This window comes from Bombina bombina, chromosome 3, assembly GCF_027579735.1.
Source record: "Bombina bombina isolate aBomBom1 chromosome 3, aBomBom1.pri, whole genome shotgun sequence".
Lineage (NCBI taxonomy): Eukaryota > Metazoa > Chordata > Amphibia > Anura > Bombinatoridae > Bombina > Bombina bombina.
The window spans coordinates 851,728,072-851,746,427 of NC_069501.1; the positions used below are offsets into that span (position 1 = coordinate 851,728,072).

The 18,356-nt window shown below is 35.8% G+C and overlaps 1 protein-coding gene across 1 annotated transcript in view; it reads right to left on the reverse strand.

Moving 5' to 3' along the window:
• The window catches only part of CLYBL (citramalyl-CoA lyase), a 1,241,399-nt gene that overhangs the window by 187,004 nt on the left and 1,036,039 nt on the right, over positions 1-18,356 (reverse strand). Inside the window, exon 5 of the mRNA XM_053707813.1 lies at positions 1,685-1,786. Within this exon, the coding sequence (XP_053563788.1) occupies positions 1,685-1,786 (102 nt within the window). The remainder of the gene's footprint in view (positions 1-1,684; positions 1,787-18,356) is intronic.

The following is an 18,356-nucleotide window of genomic DNA, read 5'->3' on the forward strand; positions in this document are numbered from 1 at the left end:
GTAACTATTAGTTATATTGTAGCTAGCTTAGGGTTTATTTTATAGGTATTTAGTTTTAAATAGGAATAATTTAATTAATTGTAGTAATTTCATTTATATTTATTTAAATTATATTTAAGTTAGGGGGTGTTAGGGTTAGGGTTAGACTTAGGTTTAGGGGTTAATACCTTTAATATAGTTGCGGCGATGTTGGGGGTGGCAGCTTAGGGGTTAATAAATGTAGGTAGCTGTCGGCGATGTTAGGGACGGCAGATTAGGGGTTAATAAAATTAAACTAGTGTTTGTGAGGCGGGAGTGCGGAGGTTTAGGGGTTAACATATTTATTTAAGTGGTGGCGATGTCCGGTCAGCAGATTAGGGGTTAAAAAATGTATTTAAGTGGCGGCGATGTGGGGGGGGCTCGGTTTCGGGGTTAATAGGTAGTTTATGGGTGTTAGTGTACTTTTTAGCACTTTAGTTAAGAGTTTTATGTTACGGCGTTATCCCATAAAACTCTTAACTACTGACTTTTAAATGCGGTAGGAGTCTTGACAGGAGACGGTGTACCGCTCACTTTCTCCAAGACTCGTAATACCAGAGTTAGGCAAATCCCATTAAAAAGATAGGATACGCAATTGACGTAAGGGTATTCGCGGAAGAAAAGTCAGCGGTACACCTGTACCTGCCAGACTCGTAATACCAGTGGGCGTTAAAAAGCAGCGTTGGGACCTCTCAATTGCTGCTTTTTAAGGCTAACGCAAGACTCGTAATCTAGGCGTAAGATTGTGGTAGTTTTAGTGAGCAGGATTCCCAAACTGCATAGTAGTGCTGGTGACAAGACCACAAAAGCCTGTATGGCTTTCACATATGGCTGCCCCTGATGACATCTTATAATAGTGTTAAAATGTAAGCAGCAAAAAAAAAGCTTAAATCTGCTTAGCACAGGGGTGTGAAAACGATTTAGCAGCAAAGGGGTTAATATGTACAAACAATATTGCTCACATTTATTATTTTCAATATATAACTTAATTGCAAATCATTTTAACCTCTTAATATATATGTATGACTACAGATTTCTGATAACACCATACAGTGATATACTGTAGTAATCTAAAATAAATACTGGACCAATTTACTTCAATTTGTCACAGTTTATACAGCCAGTATTTCTAAAATGTAATACAACTTTATTATATACCATTCCCAACATATAAGCACTTGAAAATCAGAACTTATTTAGTGACTCCGTTTGAATGCAATAATGCACAACAATTGACTTTAAAACCAACAAAGAGTAGGTGATTTTATATGTATGTACACTTTCAAAATCAGGACATCTAGGCACTAGAAGTCACAACCATTCTGATATATATATATTCTGACTGGCTACAGTTAAACAGGAAAGATAAACATATGAGGTTTTTCAATAGGTGAATTCCCGGCCTGCTCTTGATTTGCCAAGCCCTGCAATTTTTTGCTAAGAGAATGACAGATGCATTATGAAAATATTGTTTTTATGCATATATTTTCCAATATTGATTGCTGATATGCATATAAGACATTGATATTTTGATGGGTATTAGAGGTATTAATGTTTATTTAAACCTGAAGCAATTCTAAATGTGATATTTTCCCATTAAATATAACAATTTCTCCCCGTTCATGCGACATCTAAATTTGGTGTACAGACAGAAAAAATGTTTTACCTTGAAGTTGAGCAAGCCCACAGCAGTTTCCACAAACGTAATTAGGTAAATAGGTTGCATCAGCTTCCTGTCTTTTATGAAGTGTAGGAACTTATCTGTAAACTAAAATAAAAAGGTTGTTAAACAACATCTAGGAACAAATGACTCTAAACCTAATATTGAAATGGAAAAAGTTGGCAAAAACTTTACAACACAAGTCCCAATACTAATGCAAACAGTGTATGTACAGTAGAATAACAAATATAGTATTGCATGTTCCTTTGTAGAAGCAGGTCCAAAAATCAAATGTATGGTCTATATACAAGGCTATCTTAATTAATATTGTCACATGCAAATAAATGTATTTCAAGAAACTAAGGTAGCATATTTATGTATGCAATTTCTCTTGACTAAACCAGGAATGTGATGTTTCTTTAGTATATGATATTGGTAATGACCCTACTGTTACTCTGTGTTCATCCAAATTCTCCACTTATAAAGGTTTTAAAAAATACATTTATTTATTTAAACAAGGTTTTTTATTTTATTTATTTATTTGTTTATTTATTATTTATTTATTTTGAACCAGTTCATGGCAAGCAATAGGCAACCTGAGATGGGCACACAACAAATTCTGTCATATGGATACTTGTAAAATATCTTGCATAAATGTTGCCTGTTTTCATTGAGAAAAAAAAAAAGGAAATAAATTATCTCTGCTACGTGCATTCAAATGGAACAATTTGTTGCAAGATAAGAAAAACGTCTCACACATAAGATAACACTATTTCGTAAAACACTGGCAAAAATGACAGGTTTGCCCAATTCATTTTTAAGAAATATTTTGCCATTGATGGATATCAAAGGAACTGAGAATTTTAATCATCTCTCTATTCAATCTCAGTTGGGTAAATCATATCTAAGAGATTTGCATAAATATAAACCATCAAAGACGTTTCATCTTCAAAGGGGGTTTCAAGACCCTATAAGCTTTGTACTGTAATCATCAGAGGTCACAACCCTGCAGGAAGAGGGCTGCTATGGCAACATAAAAAAATAGTGCTTAAGGCTTAGCATAATATTCTGACTAATAGAAAGGAAACTCATTCTAAAAGCTGGCAGCCTATTTACTAGAAGCGGGATTACTGGTGTTATTTCTTCCCCTTTTAGCTTTTCCCCACAACCCCCTCCCAGATCACTTGAACCCTCCTTTCTCAGCCCAAATCACAATGTAAAATCATTGAGATACCATGGAATAAATTATTAGCAACTAATTAAACAAATCATATAAAGTTCTAAGGATATGAATACAATTGTTCTTATAAACAAGAATTAAAAAAACATCAACAAAATAATCTAAAAATAAAAAAATGCAAACTGCAAATATTTGATACTGGATAGTCCTGTGTCACCTCAATAATTTTTATTTTTTTTTGCCTTTCTCAGTATGCAAAACTGATAAAGCATATTGCATAAGGCAGCTATACAAATGTTATTCATAAAGGAAGGTCTTTAGAAAGAATAAACGGTTCTCCTTCCTGCTGGCCTGAGCCTGTTCCACTTACATTATCATACCACCTGGAAATGTGAGAGCGATTCATAAAGGAACATCTAAAATATGACATTGGCCTTAACACCACAAAAACTTTAAACTTCACAGAGTTCCACTCACGCTTCTCCCTCACATATTTGCTCAGAGAACAAACTTTAAAAGATAAGCTTGGGGGCAACTTTCAATTAATATATATTTTTTCTTCTCTGTGTAAAGGGTACAATTAAATGTTTCCGGCCAGGCAAAGTGAGGAGGTGTCGGAGAAGGGGGGGTGTTTGAGGAAGAAAAAAAAAATCAAAACAAAGGGATTGGGGAGGGGACGAAGTAGCAGGCCTCAGCAATTCTTTCAATTCCAGTGCACACCCAATAGTGTGTGAGGAAGAATACCCACTGTTCAGGATTTGTGGGAGAATTGTCCTACTACAAAAGAAGTTGAGTTACGCTTGTTATAGTCCAATAAGCCATGCCAGTCAAACAAGTACCCATACTAAGGACAAAAGCAAAGCAAAGGATTGTCGCACAAAAGAAAACAAGTAAGCCCATCTTTCACTTGTGCTGTAGCTTCCAGGTTTTATGCTTCACTTAAATAAAAATGAGAGTGGATGAAAAAATGAGAATAGGGTGTCTAGTATAGAACAAAAAAAAACCTTTGCTTTCAGAAATAAAGAATAAAAAAAGGTGTTAAAATGTGTAACACATTCTTTAGATTAAAGGCTTTTCATAGAAATGAGTCAAGGAAAGTGAAAAATGATTGTGGAGAATAGGAAGTCATCCAAAGCAGATCTGTTTTTTTTTCCCTCTTCATTAAAATAATCGTGGAAATTAAGATCAAGCATGAGAGAGGTGGTGATTTGTTTGTATGTCTGGGATTGGATGAGGCAAAAGTTAAGTGGAGTGAGTTTTTTTTTTAAGATGTTAAAAACGTTAACTATTTGCAGTCGGACCTACTTGGTTTTTTGATGAAATAATAAAAAAAAAAAAGATAAAGGGGTATTGCATACAAAAATATTATCATGCATATCAATTGTTTAATTTATTTGCATATAAAAACATAAACAATAAATAGTGTGCACATTTCTGTAGTACCAGTTATGTACTTCTAACTAATGCTGGACGATGAGGACGACTCACACAGCTAATTTTGAGGAGAGTCACAGGCTCCTCTGTGCTAAAGACAATTTTTTACTCGATCACTCTCATTGCATTTAAATATCAAGTTTAGTGTTTTTGTTTTGCAAAGGTATCCGAACAAATAACACATTGTTTTTATCTTTTCAACACTGTTATAAAATAACTTTATTTAGCAGACACACCCAACAGTGGCAAAAAGCCATCATACTGAATGCAAAAGCAAAGTGATTTCTTGTGTCATTTTCTACAGCATACATCATGGGAGTCTATAGTTCCTAAATATTTTAAACACAGAATTTATGATTATATAACAAAATTTATAAATAATAATTGCTAATTGAACATTGGTAGAAATAATATTTAGGCTAGAATACATGAAAAGGGCATAAACCCATTTTTTTATTTTATGATTCAGATACAGCATACAATTTTAAACAACTTTCAAATTTACTTCTATTATCAAATTTGCTTCATTCTTTTTGCATCCTTTGTTGAAACAGCAGCAATTCACCATTGAGAGCCAGCTAAGGAAATCTGGTGAACCAATGACAAGAGGCATATAGGTGCAGCCACACATCATCAGATAGCTCCCAGTAGCGGACTGCTGCTCCTGAGCGTACCAAGGTATGCTCTTCCACAAAGGATACCAAAAGAATAAAGTATGGGCCAGATTACAAGTGGAGCACTAATTTATTGCGCACACATAAATGGGCAAATTCCCCCGTTTACGGGCGCACGATAAATAACCAGCCATTACAAGTGGTTGGTTAATGCTACTGCATGATCGTAAATGCTCCATATGTTGAGTTTAAAAGTTTTAATTCAGTGGCGTATTTAGGTTTTGTGCTGCTCTAGGCATTTAAAATAATGCTGCCCTCTAACCCCCACCCCCACCCGTGGCATTTCCAAAGTAAATAAATGTTCACTAGGGCTTGCAAAACACTTGCTCACACACACAGAGACAGTCACAGACACACACAGAGTTATACATATACACATGGTCACGTGAACACAGTCACACACATATAAACACACACAGACACACACATATCATATATATTTAATTAATAAAACAGTTTATGTCTTTTGAGTTCCAGTTCTTCATACTTGTATAAAGAAGCTACATTAAATCATTAGTTAGTCTCTAATACTGTATTGCGCTTGAAAAACTGTCACATGACAATAAAAAAGTATCGGTAATTGGTATCAGAGAGTACTTAAAAAGAAATATTGGTCCTTGTATTCAGTCTTAAAAAAATGGTATCGGTACAACCATAATATATATATATATATATATATATATATATAGATGTATATATATATATATATATATATATATATATATATAGTATATATATATATATATATGTGTGTGTGTGTGTACAAATGTATTTATGTATTTATATGTGAATATATGTATTTACAGACATATATATAAGAGCATTGGAGCCTTTGCAGTCAAGTAGATGAAAACGTGTAAAAACATTTATGCAATATTCATATTTAATAAAGTAAGCCTTCTATACAGGATGGTGACAGATCAGCTAAACTTTTCCATAAAGAAGCCTTTTGGATTTTTAATATGCAGACTAGGACACCTAAAGAATTTAAAGGGACAGTCTACACCAGAATTTTTATTCTTTAAAAAGATAGATAATCCCTTTATTACCCATTCCCTAGTTTTGCTTAAACCAACACAGTTATAAAAATACACTTTTTACCTCTGTGATTATCTTGCATCTAAGCCACTGCAAACTGCCCTCTTATTGCAGTTCTTTTGACAGACATCCATTTAAGCCAATCAGAGCTGGCTAACTGGAACTCCACATGCGTGAGCACAGTGTTATCTATATGACACACAAGAACTAACACCCTCTAGTAGTGAAAATGCCCTGAGAGAAGAGGCGGCCTTCAAGGGCTTAGAAATTAGCATATGAACCTCCTAGGTTTAGATTTCAACTAAGAATACCAAGAGAACAAAGCAAAATTGGTGATAAAAGTAAATTGGAAAATTGTTTAAAATTACATTCTCTATCTGAATCATGAAAGTTTATTTTGGACTAGACTGTCCCTTTAATATTGATGGCGACATTATTAACTTTTGGAGTCGCCATCTCTAAATTCTTTTCATATGTCCTTATATACCCTAGTCCATATACATTTAGGTATAGTATGATCTGCTTCCACTATTAGATTGAGATAGTCTCTATGGATTCTAACTTTATGCTAGGTTTATTCATATTTGATATTTACAATTGCTATATAGGCTACTTTAATATATATTTATATACACATCTGGTTAGATTAATGTCTCTTATTTTCATATCCTTATTAAATATTATGGAGATATGAGTATTGTTCTATTTTATTGTGCAGGGGATATATCTTTATCTAACCTAGATGTTGATTGATTTTTTTCTTTCTTTTTTCATTGTTATCCTATTATGCTAGATTGTTTACCTACCATAAGTTTGATGTATACATCCATTATCTTTTTGTATCCTTTGCCCTAATATTTACATCCATTATCTTTTTGTATCCTTTGCCCTAATATAATCTATATATAATTTAATATGTACAATTAATAAGTTGAGGATATGCACTGACCATTTAGTCTAACATCTTTTTTTGCTTTTGAAGGCGAAAAAATTATTTTTATACATAAGTATGTTATTTGTTATTCCATCTGGTCAATGCTTTATATTCTCTCTTAACAAAGGGATTAATCTATGTATATATCCACTATTAATGTAATATTCTTTCATTTTCATTCATTTTTTTATGACTTTGTATTATGGTTTTGCACAATGTGTTTGAGGGCTTATCTAATAATTACGGTTTGTCCCTTTAAGTTCACCACCTAGATTTAGCTGCACCTGAGGACACAGGTGTATTTAAAGAGTGATTGTATTCACTACTAGTGTCCATGACTAAGGCAGTACAATGATGAAACGCGTAGGACGTATTCTTTTTTAATCCTAGATGGGATTTTTGTCTTTTAAACTGTTTATCCAATTTCTCCTGAAATAAATTTACTTTGATGTAAAACGCCTGGAAGGTTTGCTGGTTTCTTCTGCTGTTTGTCAATTCTATTATCGCTCCAGCTTAAACCTCGATATTTCCCGGACCCACATGGCACTTACGTCATAGCACACGCCTCCACAAGATCGAACTACTCTTTACCCAGCTGGAGCTGCTACAAACTTACGGGTGAATGCTCAGCCCTGTTAAAGCACCTGTCAGTGTGGCGATAATGGATTTTCAGGCACGGGGACCCACACTATAGTGGAGGACCGCTACAAGGTATTGTGGTGAACGATCCGATAGCCGCACATTGAAGCCTTTGGTCACTTGGAGACATAGTGCTGGGTGAGTACTCTTTTCATCGCTACATATTGACATTTCCGTATGATACGTGTACTTGTTTGGAGCTGTTAAGGTAGACCCTCTGTGTAAATATATATTTAATAAAGTGTTTAACTATGTATTTACTGTAAATATTTCACATCCCAATGTTTTTCACATATAAGAATATGTTCTATGTATTTTTAAATAGATATTCCTATATACAGACACTCACCGGCCACTTTATTAGGTATACCTGTTCAATTACTTGGTAACACAAATTGCTGATCAGCCAATCACATGGCTGTAACTTAAAGCATTTAGGCATCGTTCAAAACGAGCATCAGAATGGGGAAGAAAGGGGATTTAAGTGACTTTGAACGTGGCATGGTTGTTGGTACTAGATGGGCTGGTCTGAGTATTTAAAAAAACAGTTGATCTACTGGGATTTTCACACACATCCGCTTGGGGAACCCTTGACCTTGACCCGTACCAGGGTAGCTTGGTATTGAGACGCGTTTCATCACTCGTGCGAAGTCACACACGAGTGACAAAATGTGTCATGGGTGGGGCTATGAGAGAAGTGAATGTGGATATGATTGCACTAACTTGAACTTAAGATAGCTGAGAACGTTTGATAGATTTGATACAATGATATAATGTTATATTTGATACAGTAGCAACATATAGTCTGTAAGCGTGATTATGGTAGATGGAGATTGAATAACCAATTAACCTGTTTGATATTATATACGCTAAGCAGGCTTGTCTCCCTTCTTAGACTTTATAACGGTGTTAAGGCATGTGGAACATAATTGAGTGGGCGGGAAAACCATGGCCTTCTCACAATATAAACAGATATGATTTAGTAAAGAAGAAGTACCTTCTAACATCTCAGAGTCCTCCATAGCTCAGGTTATATCCACAAAAGGACACAAATAAAAACATTTTTTTTATATATACTCCCAATGGCTGGGGCACTCACCACCTCCTAGACCCAGATAGTTAACAGAGGAAACACTCTCCACAGGTTGAAGTCTCAGCCGGAATGGAGGAAATGAACATAGACCACATGCTATGAAAAGTACAGCAAGTTAATAGGAGCTGTGCAACACTTTCAAAAACTAAAGTGAAACCTGTTTGTTCCAGCTAAACACAAACAGTCTATGAGCCCAGAAAATAAAATCACACAAAGCAGCATGTCAATAATTAATAGACTGATTAATAAACCCCAAATGTTCAACAAACCCCCCTCAGAGGATATTAACCCTGGATCCTATAAAGGTATAAAGCAGCCACACTGTGACCCTGTTATAGCATTTTATGTGTAAAAAATTTAAATGATCTTACCTCCAGGATCCATGCTGTGGAACAGAGCACAGCCTCTCAAGTGTGACAGTCTTAGCAGCACTCCTGACATGGACTTGAGTGAGAGAAAGCAGGCAGTGAAACTCGTCAACACTGATTGCTTAGGAGCTGTTAGCAGTAGTCTTGATGATTTCACAGAAAAACTTTCCCTGCATCTCCAGACTCTAACTTTCATCAATACTCTCACTGAGAGGTTGACATGACTACTTAAAACTCTAGTCCTATCTCAAAGGGCAGAAACCCTTTTTTTAGGACTCTCCGAATCTTCTGACACTACTCTGCCACCTCCTAGCATGATGAAAGGCAAAGAATGACGGGGTAATGAGGGAGTGAGAGGGCTATTTAAGCCTTTGGCTCTGGTGTCTTTGCTTCCTCCTGGTGGCTAGGTGTTGTAAGGAATGAAACTGTGGACTCTCCCTATCTTAGGAAGGAAATGTTTAGCTCATTCAAAAGATCGTTTAAACAACAATATTTCATAATGCCTTACTTGTACCTTTTTTGCTTAATTTTGTAGTTAGTTTGTATAGAACTTCCCTTCTTTTCCAAACCCTCCTGTATACGAGTCCTATCAGGGGTAGGAATATGGCGCTTCTTTTACCTGATGCACGTGCATAGTCTTTTCAGTGACGTGAGTCGGTACGAATGCGCATGCGTCCAGACACAATCTATATTGATAATTGTATGCAAAAATCTAAAAATGCTGATAGGACGCTTTATTTCATTGTTTTGCTTGATGTCATAGCGAAAATAAAATGATTATTTTTTAAACTATAAAGATGTTAAAGTAATTTTATTTTAAAGTACTAAACTGTATTAATCGACATATTTAGTCAGCCACCAATTGTGCAAGTTCTCTCAACTATGAGAGACAAAATGTGGAAATAAATCCAGACAATCACATTGTCTGATTTGGAAAGAATTTATTTGCATATTATGGTGGAAAATAAGTATTTGGTCACCTACAAACAAGCAAGATTTCTGGCTCTCACAGACCTGTATCTTCTTCTTTAAGAGGCTCCTCTGTCCTCCACTCATTACCTGTATTAATGGCACCTGTTTGAACTTGTTATCAGTATAAAAGACACCTGTCCACAACCTCAAACAGTCACACTCCAAACTCCACTATGGTGAAGACCAAAGAGCTGTCGAAGGACACCAGAAACAAAATTTTAGACCTGCACCAGGTTGGGAACACTGAATCTGCAAAAGACAAGCAGCTTGGTGTGAAGAAATCAACTGTGGGAGCAATAATTAGAAAATGGAAGACATACAAGACCACTGATAATCTCCCTCGATCTAGGGCTCCACGCAAGATCTCACCCCGTGGGGTCAAAATGATCACAAGAACATTGAGCAAACATCCCAGAACCACACGGGGGGACCTAGTGAATGACATGCAGAGAGCTGGGACCAACGTAACAAAGGCTACCATCAGTAACACACTACGCTGCCAGGGACTCAGATCCTGCAGTGCCAGACGTGTCCCCCCTTCTTAAGCCAGTACATGTCCAGGCCCGTCTGAAGTATGCTAGAGAGCATTTGGATGATCCAGAAGTGGATTGGGAGAATGTCATATGGTCAGATGAAACCAAAGTAGAACTGTTTGGTGAAACACAACTCGTCGTGTTTGGAGGAGAGAGAATGCTGAGTTGCAACCAAAGAACACCATACCTACTGTGAAGCATGGGGTGGCAACATCATGCTTTGGGGCTGTTTCTCTGCAAAGGGAACAGGACGACTGATCCGTGTACATGAAAGAATGAATGGGGCCATGTATCGTGAGATTTTGAGTGCAAACCTCCTTCCATCAGCAAGGGCATTGAAGATTAAACGTAGCTGGGTCTTTCAGCATGATCCCAAACACACCGCCCGGCCAACAAAGGAGTGGCTTCGTAAGAAGCCTTTCAAGGTCCTGGAGTGGCCTAGCCAGTCTCCAGATCTCAACCCCATAGAAAACCTTTGGGGGAGTTGAAAGTCCGTGTTGCCCATCGACAGCCCCAAAACATCACTGCTCTAGAGGAGATCTGCATGCAGGAATGGGCCAACATACCAGAAACAGTGTGTGACAACCTTGTGAAGACTTACAGAAAATGTTTGACCTCTGTCAATGCCAACAAAGGATATATAACAAAGTATTGAGATGAACTTTTGATATTGACCAAATACTTATTTTCCACCATAATTTGCAAATAAATTATTTCCAAATCAGACAATGTGATTTTCTGGATTTGTTTCCACATTTTGTCTCTCATAGTTAAGGTATACCTATGATGAAAATTACAGGCCTCTCTCATCTTCTTAAGTGGGAGAACTTGCACAATTGGTGGCTGACTAAATACTTTTTTGTATGAGAATAGTACTAGAGAGCGCAGGAAGATACACCAAACTCCTAAAAATACCTATGGGTCCCCAACTAGGTAGCAGAAATGAACATATGAGTGAAAAATAGATAGGAGCGCTAAAAGCTAAAGGTGATAAGTTATATTACTGTGAGACTTATTAGAGAGAGAAAATAAACAAAGTAGATGAATGTCTAAAGAAACATAGATTTATTCACATTAGGTGATATAAAAATGTAAAAACGGACTGTTTTTATTTACGGAGACGTCCGTTTTTACATTTTTATATCACCTAATGTGAATAAATCTATGTTTCTTTAGACATTCATCTACTTTGTTTATTTTCTCTCTCTAATAAGTCTCACAGTAATATAACTTATCACCTTTAGCTTTTAGCGCTCCTATCTATTTTTCACTCATATAAATACTTTTTTGCCCCACTATATATATATAAAATATGTTTAGGGGAACCTATACACTGTTTTGTAATCCATTTATTAAAATATAGTTTAAATGCAGTTAGCGAATAAATAATATGCTTTTTCTAACTGTAACACATTTTTTATACTTGTATTTTTAGAATTCATTATATACTTTGATGTAGAGAATCAATCCAATATTTATTACATTGCAAAAAAAAAAGAAATATCATCCCCAGATTATAACCTGTCAGCAGGGGCGTATTTTGGCAAACAATGCACTTGCCAAGGGCAGCAGATTAGAGGGGGGCAGCACATTTCATAGTGTCTATATTTGTAAGAAGCTCACAGTTATTTTAGAAGTATTATACAGGTATATAATGGGAGATTTTACCCAAGGAGCTTACATTTTAGACGGGCATAATAAGATAGTGTCCATGGAGCTTACAGTTCTGATCCTTTCATTTATTTAGCTACTGCCTTTAGTTCTGTTGGCTTTCAGTACGCAATATTGTGTTTGGGGAAATATTGTTTCAAGAAACCTGTATTTGAGTTTTTATATATATATATATATATATATATATATATATATATATATATATATATATATATATACATACATATATATATATATATATATACTGTATATACATATATATATATATATTTATAGCAGTAATAGATAGATATGTGAGGCTGTGTATGTCTGTGTGTGTGTCCATCACTGTGTGTATGTGTCTGTGACTGTGTGTGGGCGAATTAGGGGGCAGCAGAATTTAGACCTAAATACGCCACTGCCTGTCAGCCACTCTTGGGGACAGAGAGTAGGTTATGAACATGCAGGGCAGGGTCTCTCATAGTGGTAAGTATTGATTTAAGGCTATAGGATTTGATAACTAGGTAGAATTTTATATTGAAGGAAATATACATTTTATATTTATTATCTACTGGTGTCTGTGGGTAGTTATTAACAAGAGCTCTTAAAACTGTCACATAAAGAATTACATAGACAATTATATTGAGGTAACAGAAGTTATATAATATTCATACATGCCAGCTGTCCTTGTTCTGGGACAGTCCTGGTTTTGACCACTTGCTCCATTGTACAATTGTCCCACCAGTCTGTGCCACATTGTAAAATCTATCTGTCGCTATGAGGATCAGATACAAGGTCATTGTTGTATTATGTATTATTTACTTGCATATAGTGGGATCTGAGTCTCTTGAACCTTACAGTAGAGCAGCAAAATAAAAAATAATAATAAATCCAATCTGGTGAACTGGCATCTATGAAACACTTGCAGTTTACAGATTAGATTGACTAATACAAATGTTAATATTGTGTGCCTATTTTGTGCAATTCATATTGGGGTTTTCTGGGTAGTCAAATGGAAGCCATTGGTGGGTGTGGTCAATACTCCTGCAACTTCCTTACTTGATCGTTTGGCTGATTGCCTTATGAAGGGAGCTCAGTGCATTCCCTATCAGCTAGCTATTAAAGGTCTCACTTGTGCATTGCGTTTGTTATTTTTTATTTTTGTTTTTACGAAAAGATATTTGCTTACTTTGGCTAAACTGGCTAATATAGTACTACTCCTTTTCTGCATCAAATATTGACAAAACAAAAAATCACACAGCATCATCATCATTACATTAATCAATTTCTAAAACAAGTTACTACACCAATTAAAACCTATTGATTGTGAGCCATCTAAAAATAGCATAAACTAGTTGGAGGACAATATCAAGTTTTCAATTTTATCAACTCTGCATATTTCAAACAGGGTCTTAAATCTCTTTGGAAATAGAAAAGAAAAGGAACAATTCAGTAAAAAAAAAAAAAACATAAATGGAAAGCTCTCCAATTAGCTAAAATAGAAAATGTTAAAACAATAACAACAAATCATATACCTATTCAAATAACCTTTTTTTTTTTTTTTTTTTTTACATAAATGATTGTATTAGTGATACAAAAAACATTCGAAAATTGTTAAATAATACAATTGTCTCTCTTTGTTGCATGCAAATATGTATTTAACAATCTGGAGACATGAACACTGAAGCTCTATTCATTATTTAAAGATTGTTCTTTATACAAACTTTGCTCTAAATAATCTTATCACAAAACTCATATAATCTATATGATGTTAAGGCATTCTCCACAAAACTGCAAAGATAAAATGATATATTTTTCGCCAGCACATTTGTTTGTAGTACTCTGCTACCTTAGGACACACTGTACAAGAATATTGGTCTCAATTTATAGCTTTTACAATTGGTCCCAACTAAACTAGGTTACTCCGAGTTCTCCATCCCATTGGCTGAAATAAAATTGGTCAATAATTTAGCACACACCAAACACAATGTTAACTGGCATTAAGTGTGCTAACATATATACAGTATATATATATATATATATATATATATATATATATTATACTGGATATAGATTATAATTTTAACTACATTCATGTGGTGCTTGGCACAGTTAACACAACATAATGCACAAACATTTTGAGAAATAAAACCACATCTACCTTGCTTAGCATAGCTTAATGTAAGCTACTTGAGGGAAACATTAAAGCTGCATATAAAATGCTACATCTAGGACCAAGGTTAAGCTAGCAGTATGCTAGGGGCATAATATCAAGTATAAGGAGATGATAACGCTGTACATTGATTGGCTGTTGATAATCATTGCTAGATGTAGTTACCCACTCCATAGTTCAAGGTCAGGTAAATAAGACCATTATTAGACAACAAAAGCACTATACATTGATTTATATAAACCTTTTCCATACAGTACAAGCAAAGCTATAAACAAACATGAATCTTCTGTATGTTGTGTCTACACTGATTTTCTTCACTAATTTAAATTTATTTTAGGTGAAATTGATTTTAGGACCATCTCAAGAGGGTATGGTATCAAGGGCCTATATTTAGAGTTTGGCGGTAGCCGTCAAAACCAGCGTTAGAGGCTCCTAACGCTGGTTTTGGCTACCGCTGGTATTTAGAGTCAGTCATTAAAGGGTCTAACGCTCACTTTCCAGCCGCGACTTTTCCATACCGCAGATCCCCCTACGCCATTTGCGTATCCTATCTTTTCAATGGGATCTTTCTAACGCTGGTATTTAGAGTTGTGGCTGAAGTGAGCGTTAGAATTCTAACGACAAAACTCCAGCCGCAGAAAAAAGTCAGTAGTTAAGAGCTTTCTGGGCTAACGCCGGTTTATAAAGCTCTTAACTACTGTGTACACTAACACCCATAAACTACCTATGTACCCCTAAACCGAGGTCCCCCCACATCGCCGCCACTCTATTAAATTTTTTTAACCCCTAATCTGCCGCTCCGTACACCACTGCCAGCTACGTTATACTTATGTACCCCTAATCTGCTGCCCCTAACATCGCCGACCCCTATATTATATTTATTAACCCCTAATCTGCCCCCTCAACGTCGCCTCCACCTGCTTACACTTATTAACCCCTAATCTGCCAAGCGGACCACACTGCTACTATAATAAAGTTATTAACCCCTAATCCGCCTCACTCCCGCCTCAATAACCCTATAATAAATAGTATTAACCCCTAATCTGCCCTCCCTAACATCGCTGACACCTAACTTCAAGTATTAACCCCTAATCTGCCGAACGGAGCTCACCGCTACTCTAATAAATTTTTTAACCCCTAAAGCTAATTCTAACCCTAACCCTAACACCCCCCTAAGTTAAATATAATTTTATTCTAACAAAATAAATTAACTCTTATTAAATAAATTATTCCTATTTAAATCTAAATACTTACCTGTAAAATAAACCCTAATATAGCTACAATATAAATTATAATTATATTATAGCTATTTTAGGATTAATATTTATTTTACAGGCAACTTTGTATTTATTTTAACCAGGTACAATAGCTATTAAATAGTTAAGAACTATTTAATAGCTAAAATAGTTAAAATAATTACAAAATTACCTGTAAAATAAATCCTAACCTAAGTTACAATTAAACCTAACATTACACTATCAATAAATTAATTAAATAAAATACCTACAATTATCTACAATTAAACCTAACACTACACTATCAATAAATTAATTAAATACAATTCATAAAAAAAAATAAAAAAATATTTACAAACATTAGAAAAAAATTACAACAATTTTAAACTAATTACACCTACTCTAAGCCCCCTAATAAAATAACAAAGACCCCAAAAATAAAAAAATGCCCTACCCTATTCTAAATTACAAAAGTTCAAAGCTCTTTTACCTTACCAGCCCTTAAAAGGGCCCTTTGCGGGGCATGCCCCAAAGAATTCAGCTCTTTTGCCTGTAAAAAAAAAAACATACAATACCCCCCCCCAACATTACAACCCACCACCCACATACCCCTAATCTAACCCAAACCCCCCTTAAATAAACCTAACACTAAGCCCCTGAAGATCTTCCTACCTTGTCTTCACCATGCCAGGTATCACCGATCGTTCCAGGCTCCGAAATCTTCATCCAAGCCCAAGCGGGGGCTAGATATCCATCATCCGACGGCTGAAGAGGTCCAGAAGAGGCTCCAAAGTCTTCATCCTATCCGGGAAGAAGAGGCGATCCGGACCGGCAACCATCTTGATCCAAGCGGCATCTTCTATCTTCATCCGATGACAACCGGCTCCATCTTGAAGACCTCCACCGCGGACCCATCTTCTTCTTCCGACGACTTCCCGACGAATGACGGTTCCTTTAAGGGACGTCATCCAAGATGGCGTCCCTCGAATTCCGATTGGCTGATAGGATTCTATCAGCCAATCGGAATTAAGGAGGGAAAATTCTGATTGGCTGATGGAATCAGCCAATCAGAATCAAGTTCAATCCGATTGGCTGATCCGATCAGCCAATCAGATTGAGCTCGCATTCTATTGGCTGATCGGAACTGGTAAGGTAAGGTAAAAGAGCTTTGAACTTTATTAATTTAGAATAGGGTAGGGCATTTTTTTATTTTGGGGGGCTTTGATATTTTATTAGGGGGCTTAGAGTAGGTGTAATTAGTTTAAAATTGTTGTAATATTTTTCTAATGTTTGTAAATATTTTTTTATTTTTTTGTAACTTAGTTCTTTTTTATTTTTTGTACTTTAGTTAGTTTATTTAATTGTATTTATTTGTAGATATTGTATTTAATTAATTTATTGATAGTGTAGTGTTAGGTTTAATTGTAGGTAGTTTATTTAATTTATTTATTGATAGTGTAGTGTTAGGTTTAATTGTAACTTAGGTTAGGATTTATTTTACAGGTAATATTGTAATTATTTTAACTATTTTAGCTATTAAATAGTTATTAACTATTTAATAGCTATAGTACCTGGTTAAAATAAATACAAAGTTGCCTGTAAAATAAATATTAATCCTAAAATAGCTACAATATAATTATTCTTTATATTGTAGCTATATTAGGGTTTATTTTACAGGTAAGTATTTAGCTTTAAATAGGAATAATTTATTTAATAAGAGTTAATTTATTTTGTTAGATAAAAATTATATTTAACTTAGGGGGGTGTTAGTGTTAGGGTTAGACTTAGCTTTAGGGGTTAATCCATTTATTACAGTAGCGGCGAGATTCGGTCGGCAGATTAGGGGTTAATAATTGAAGTTAGGTGTCGGCGATGTTAGGGAGGGCAGATTAGGGGTTAATACTATTTATTATAGGGTTATTGAGGCGGGAGTGAGGTGGATTAGGGTTTAATAACTTTATTATAGTAGCGGTGCGGTCCGCTCGGCAGATTAGGGGTTAATAAGTGTAGGCAGGTGGAGGCGACATTGTGGGGGGCAGATTAGGGGTTAATAAATATAATATAGGGGTCGGCGGTGTTAGGGGCAGCAGATTAGGGGTACATAGGGATAATATAGGTAGCGGCGGTTTACGGAGCGGCAGATTAGGGGTTAAAAAAAATATCCAGGTGTCAGCGATAGCGGGGGAGGCAGAATAGGGGTTAATAAGTGTAAGGTTAGGGGTGTTTAGACTCGGGGTACATGTTAGAGTGTTAGGTGCAGACGTAGGAAGTGTTTCCCCATAGAAAACAATGGGGCTGCGTTAGGAGCTGAACGCTGCTTTTTGCAGGTGTTAGGTTTTTTTTCAGCTCAAACTGCCCCATTGTTTTCTATGGGGATATCGTGCATGAGCACGTTTTTGAAGCTGGCCGCATCCGTAAGCACCGCTGGTATCTAGAGTTGCAGTGGCGTTAAATTATGCTCTACGCTCCCTTTTTGGAGCCTAACGCACTGAAAACCCAGCCATTCTGTGAACTCGAAATACCAGCGGTATTAAAAAGTTGCGGGGGAAAAAAAGCACGCGTAGCTAACGCACCCCTTTGGCCGCAGAACTCTAAATCTAGGCGCTAGAGAGAGAGAGAGAGAAAATGAATTGCTTCTCACTAATCTTTCTCTATAGTTCCTCCAGGGTTCCCACAACCTATCCAGGTAGGTGTCAAAGGCTATAGCCTATCACAGTTAATAGTTAATTTGGTAGCTGACAAGAGACATTACTAG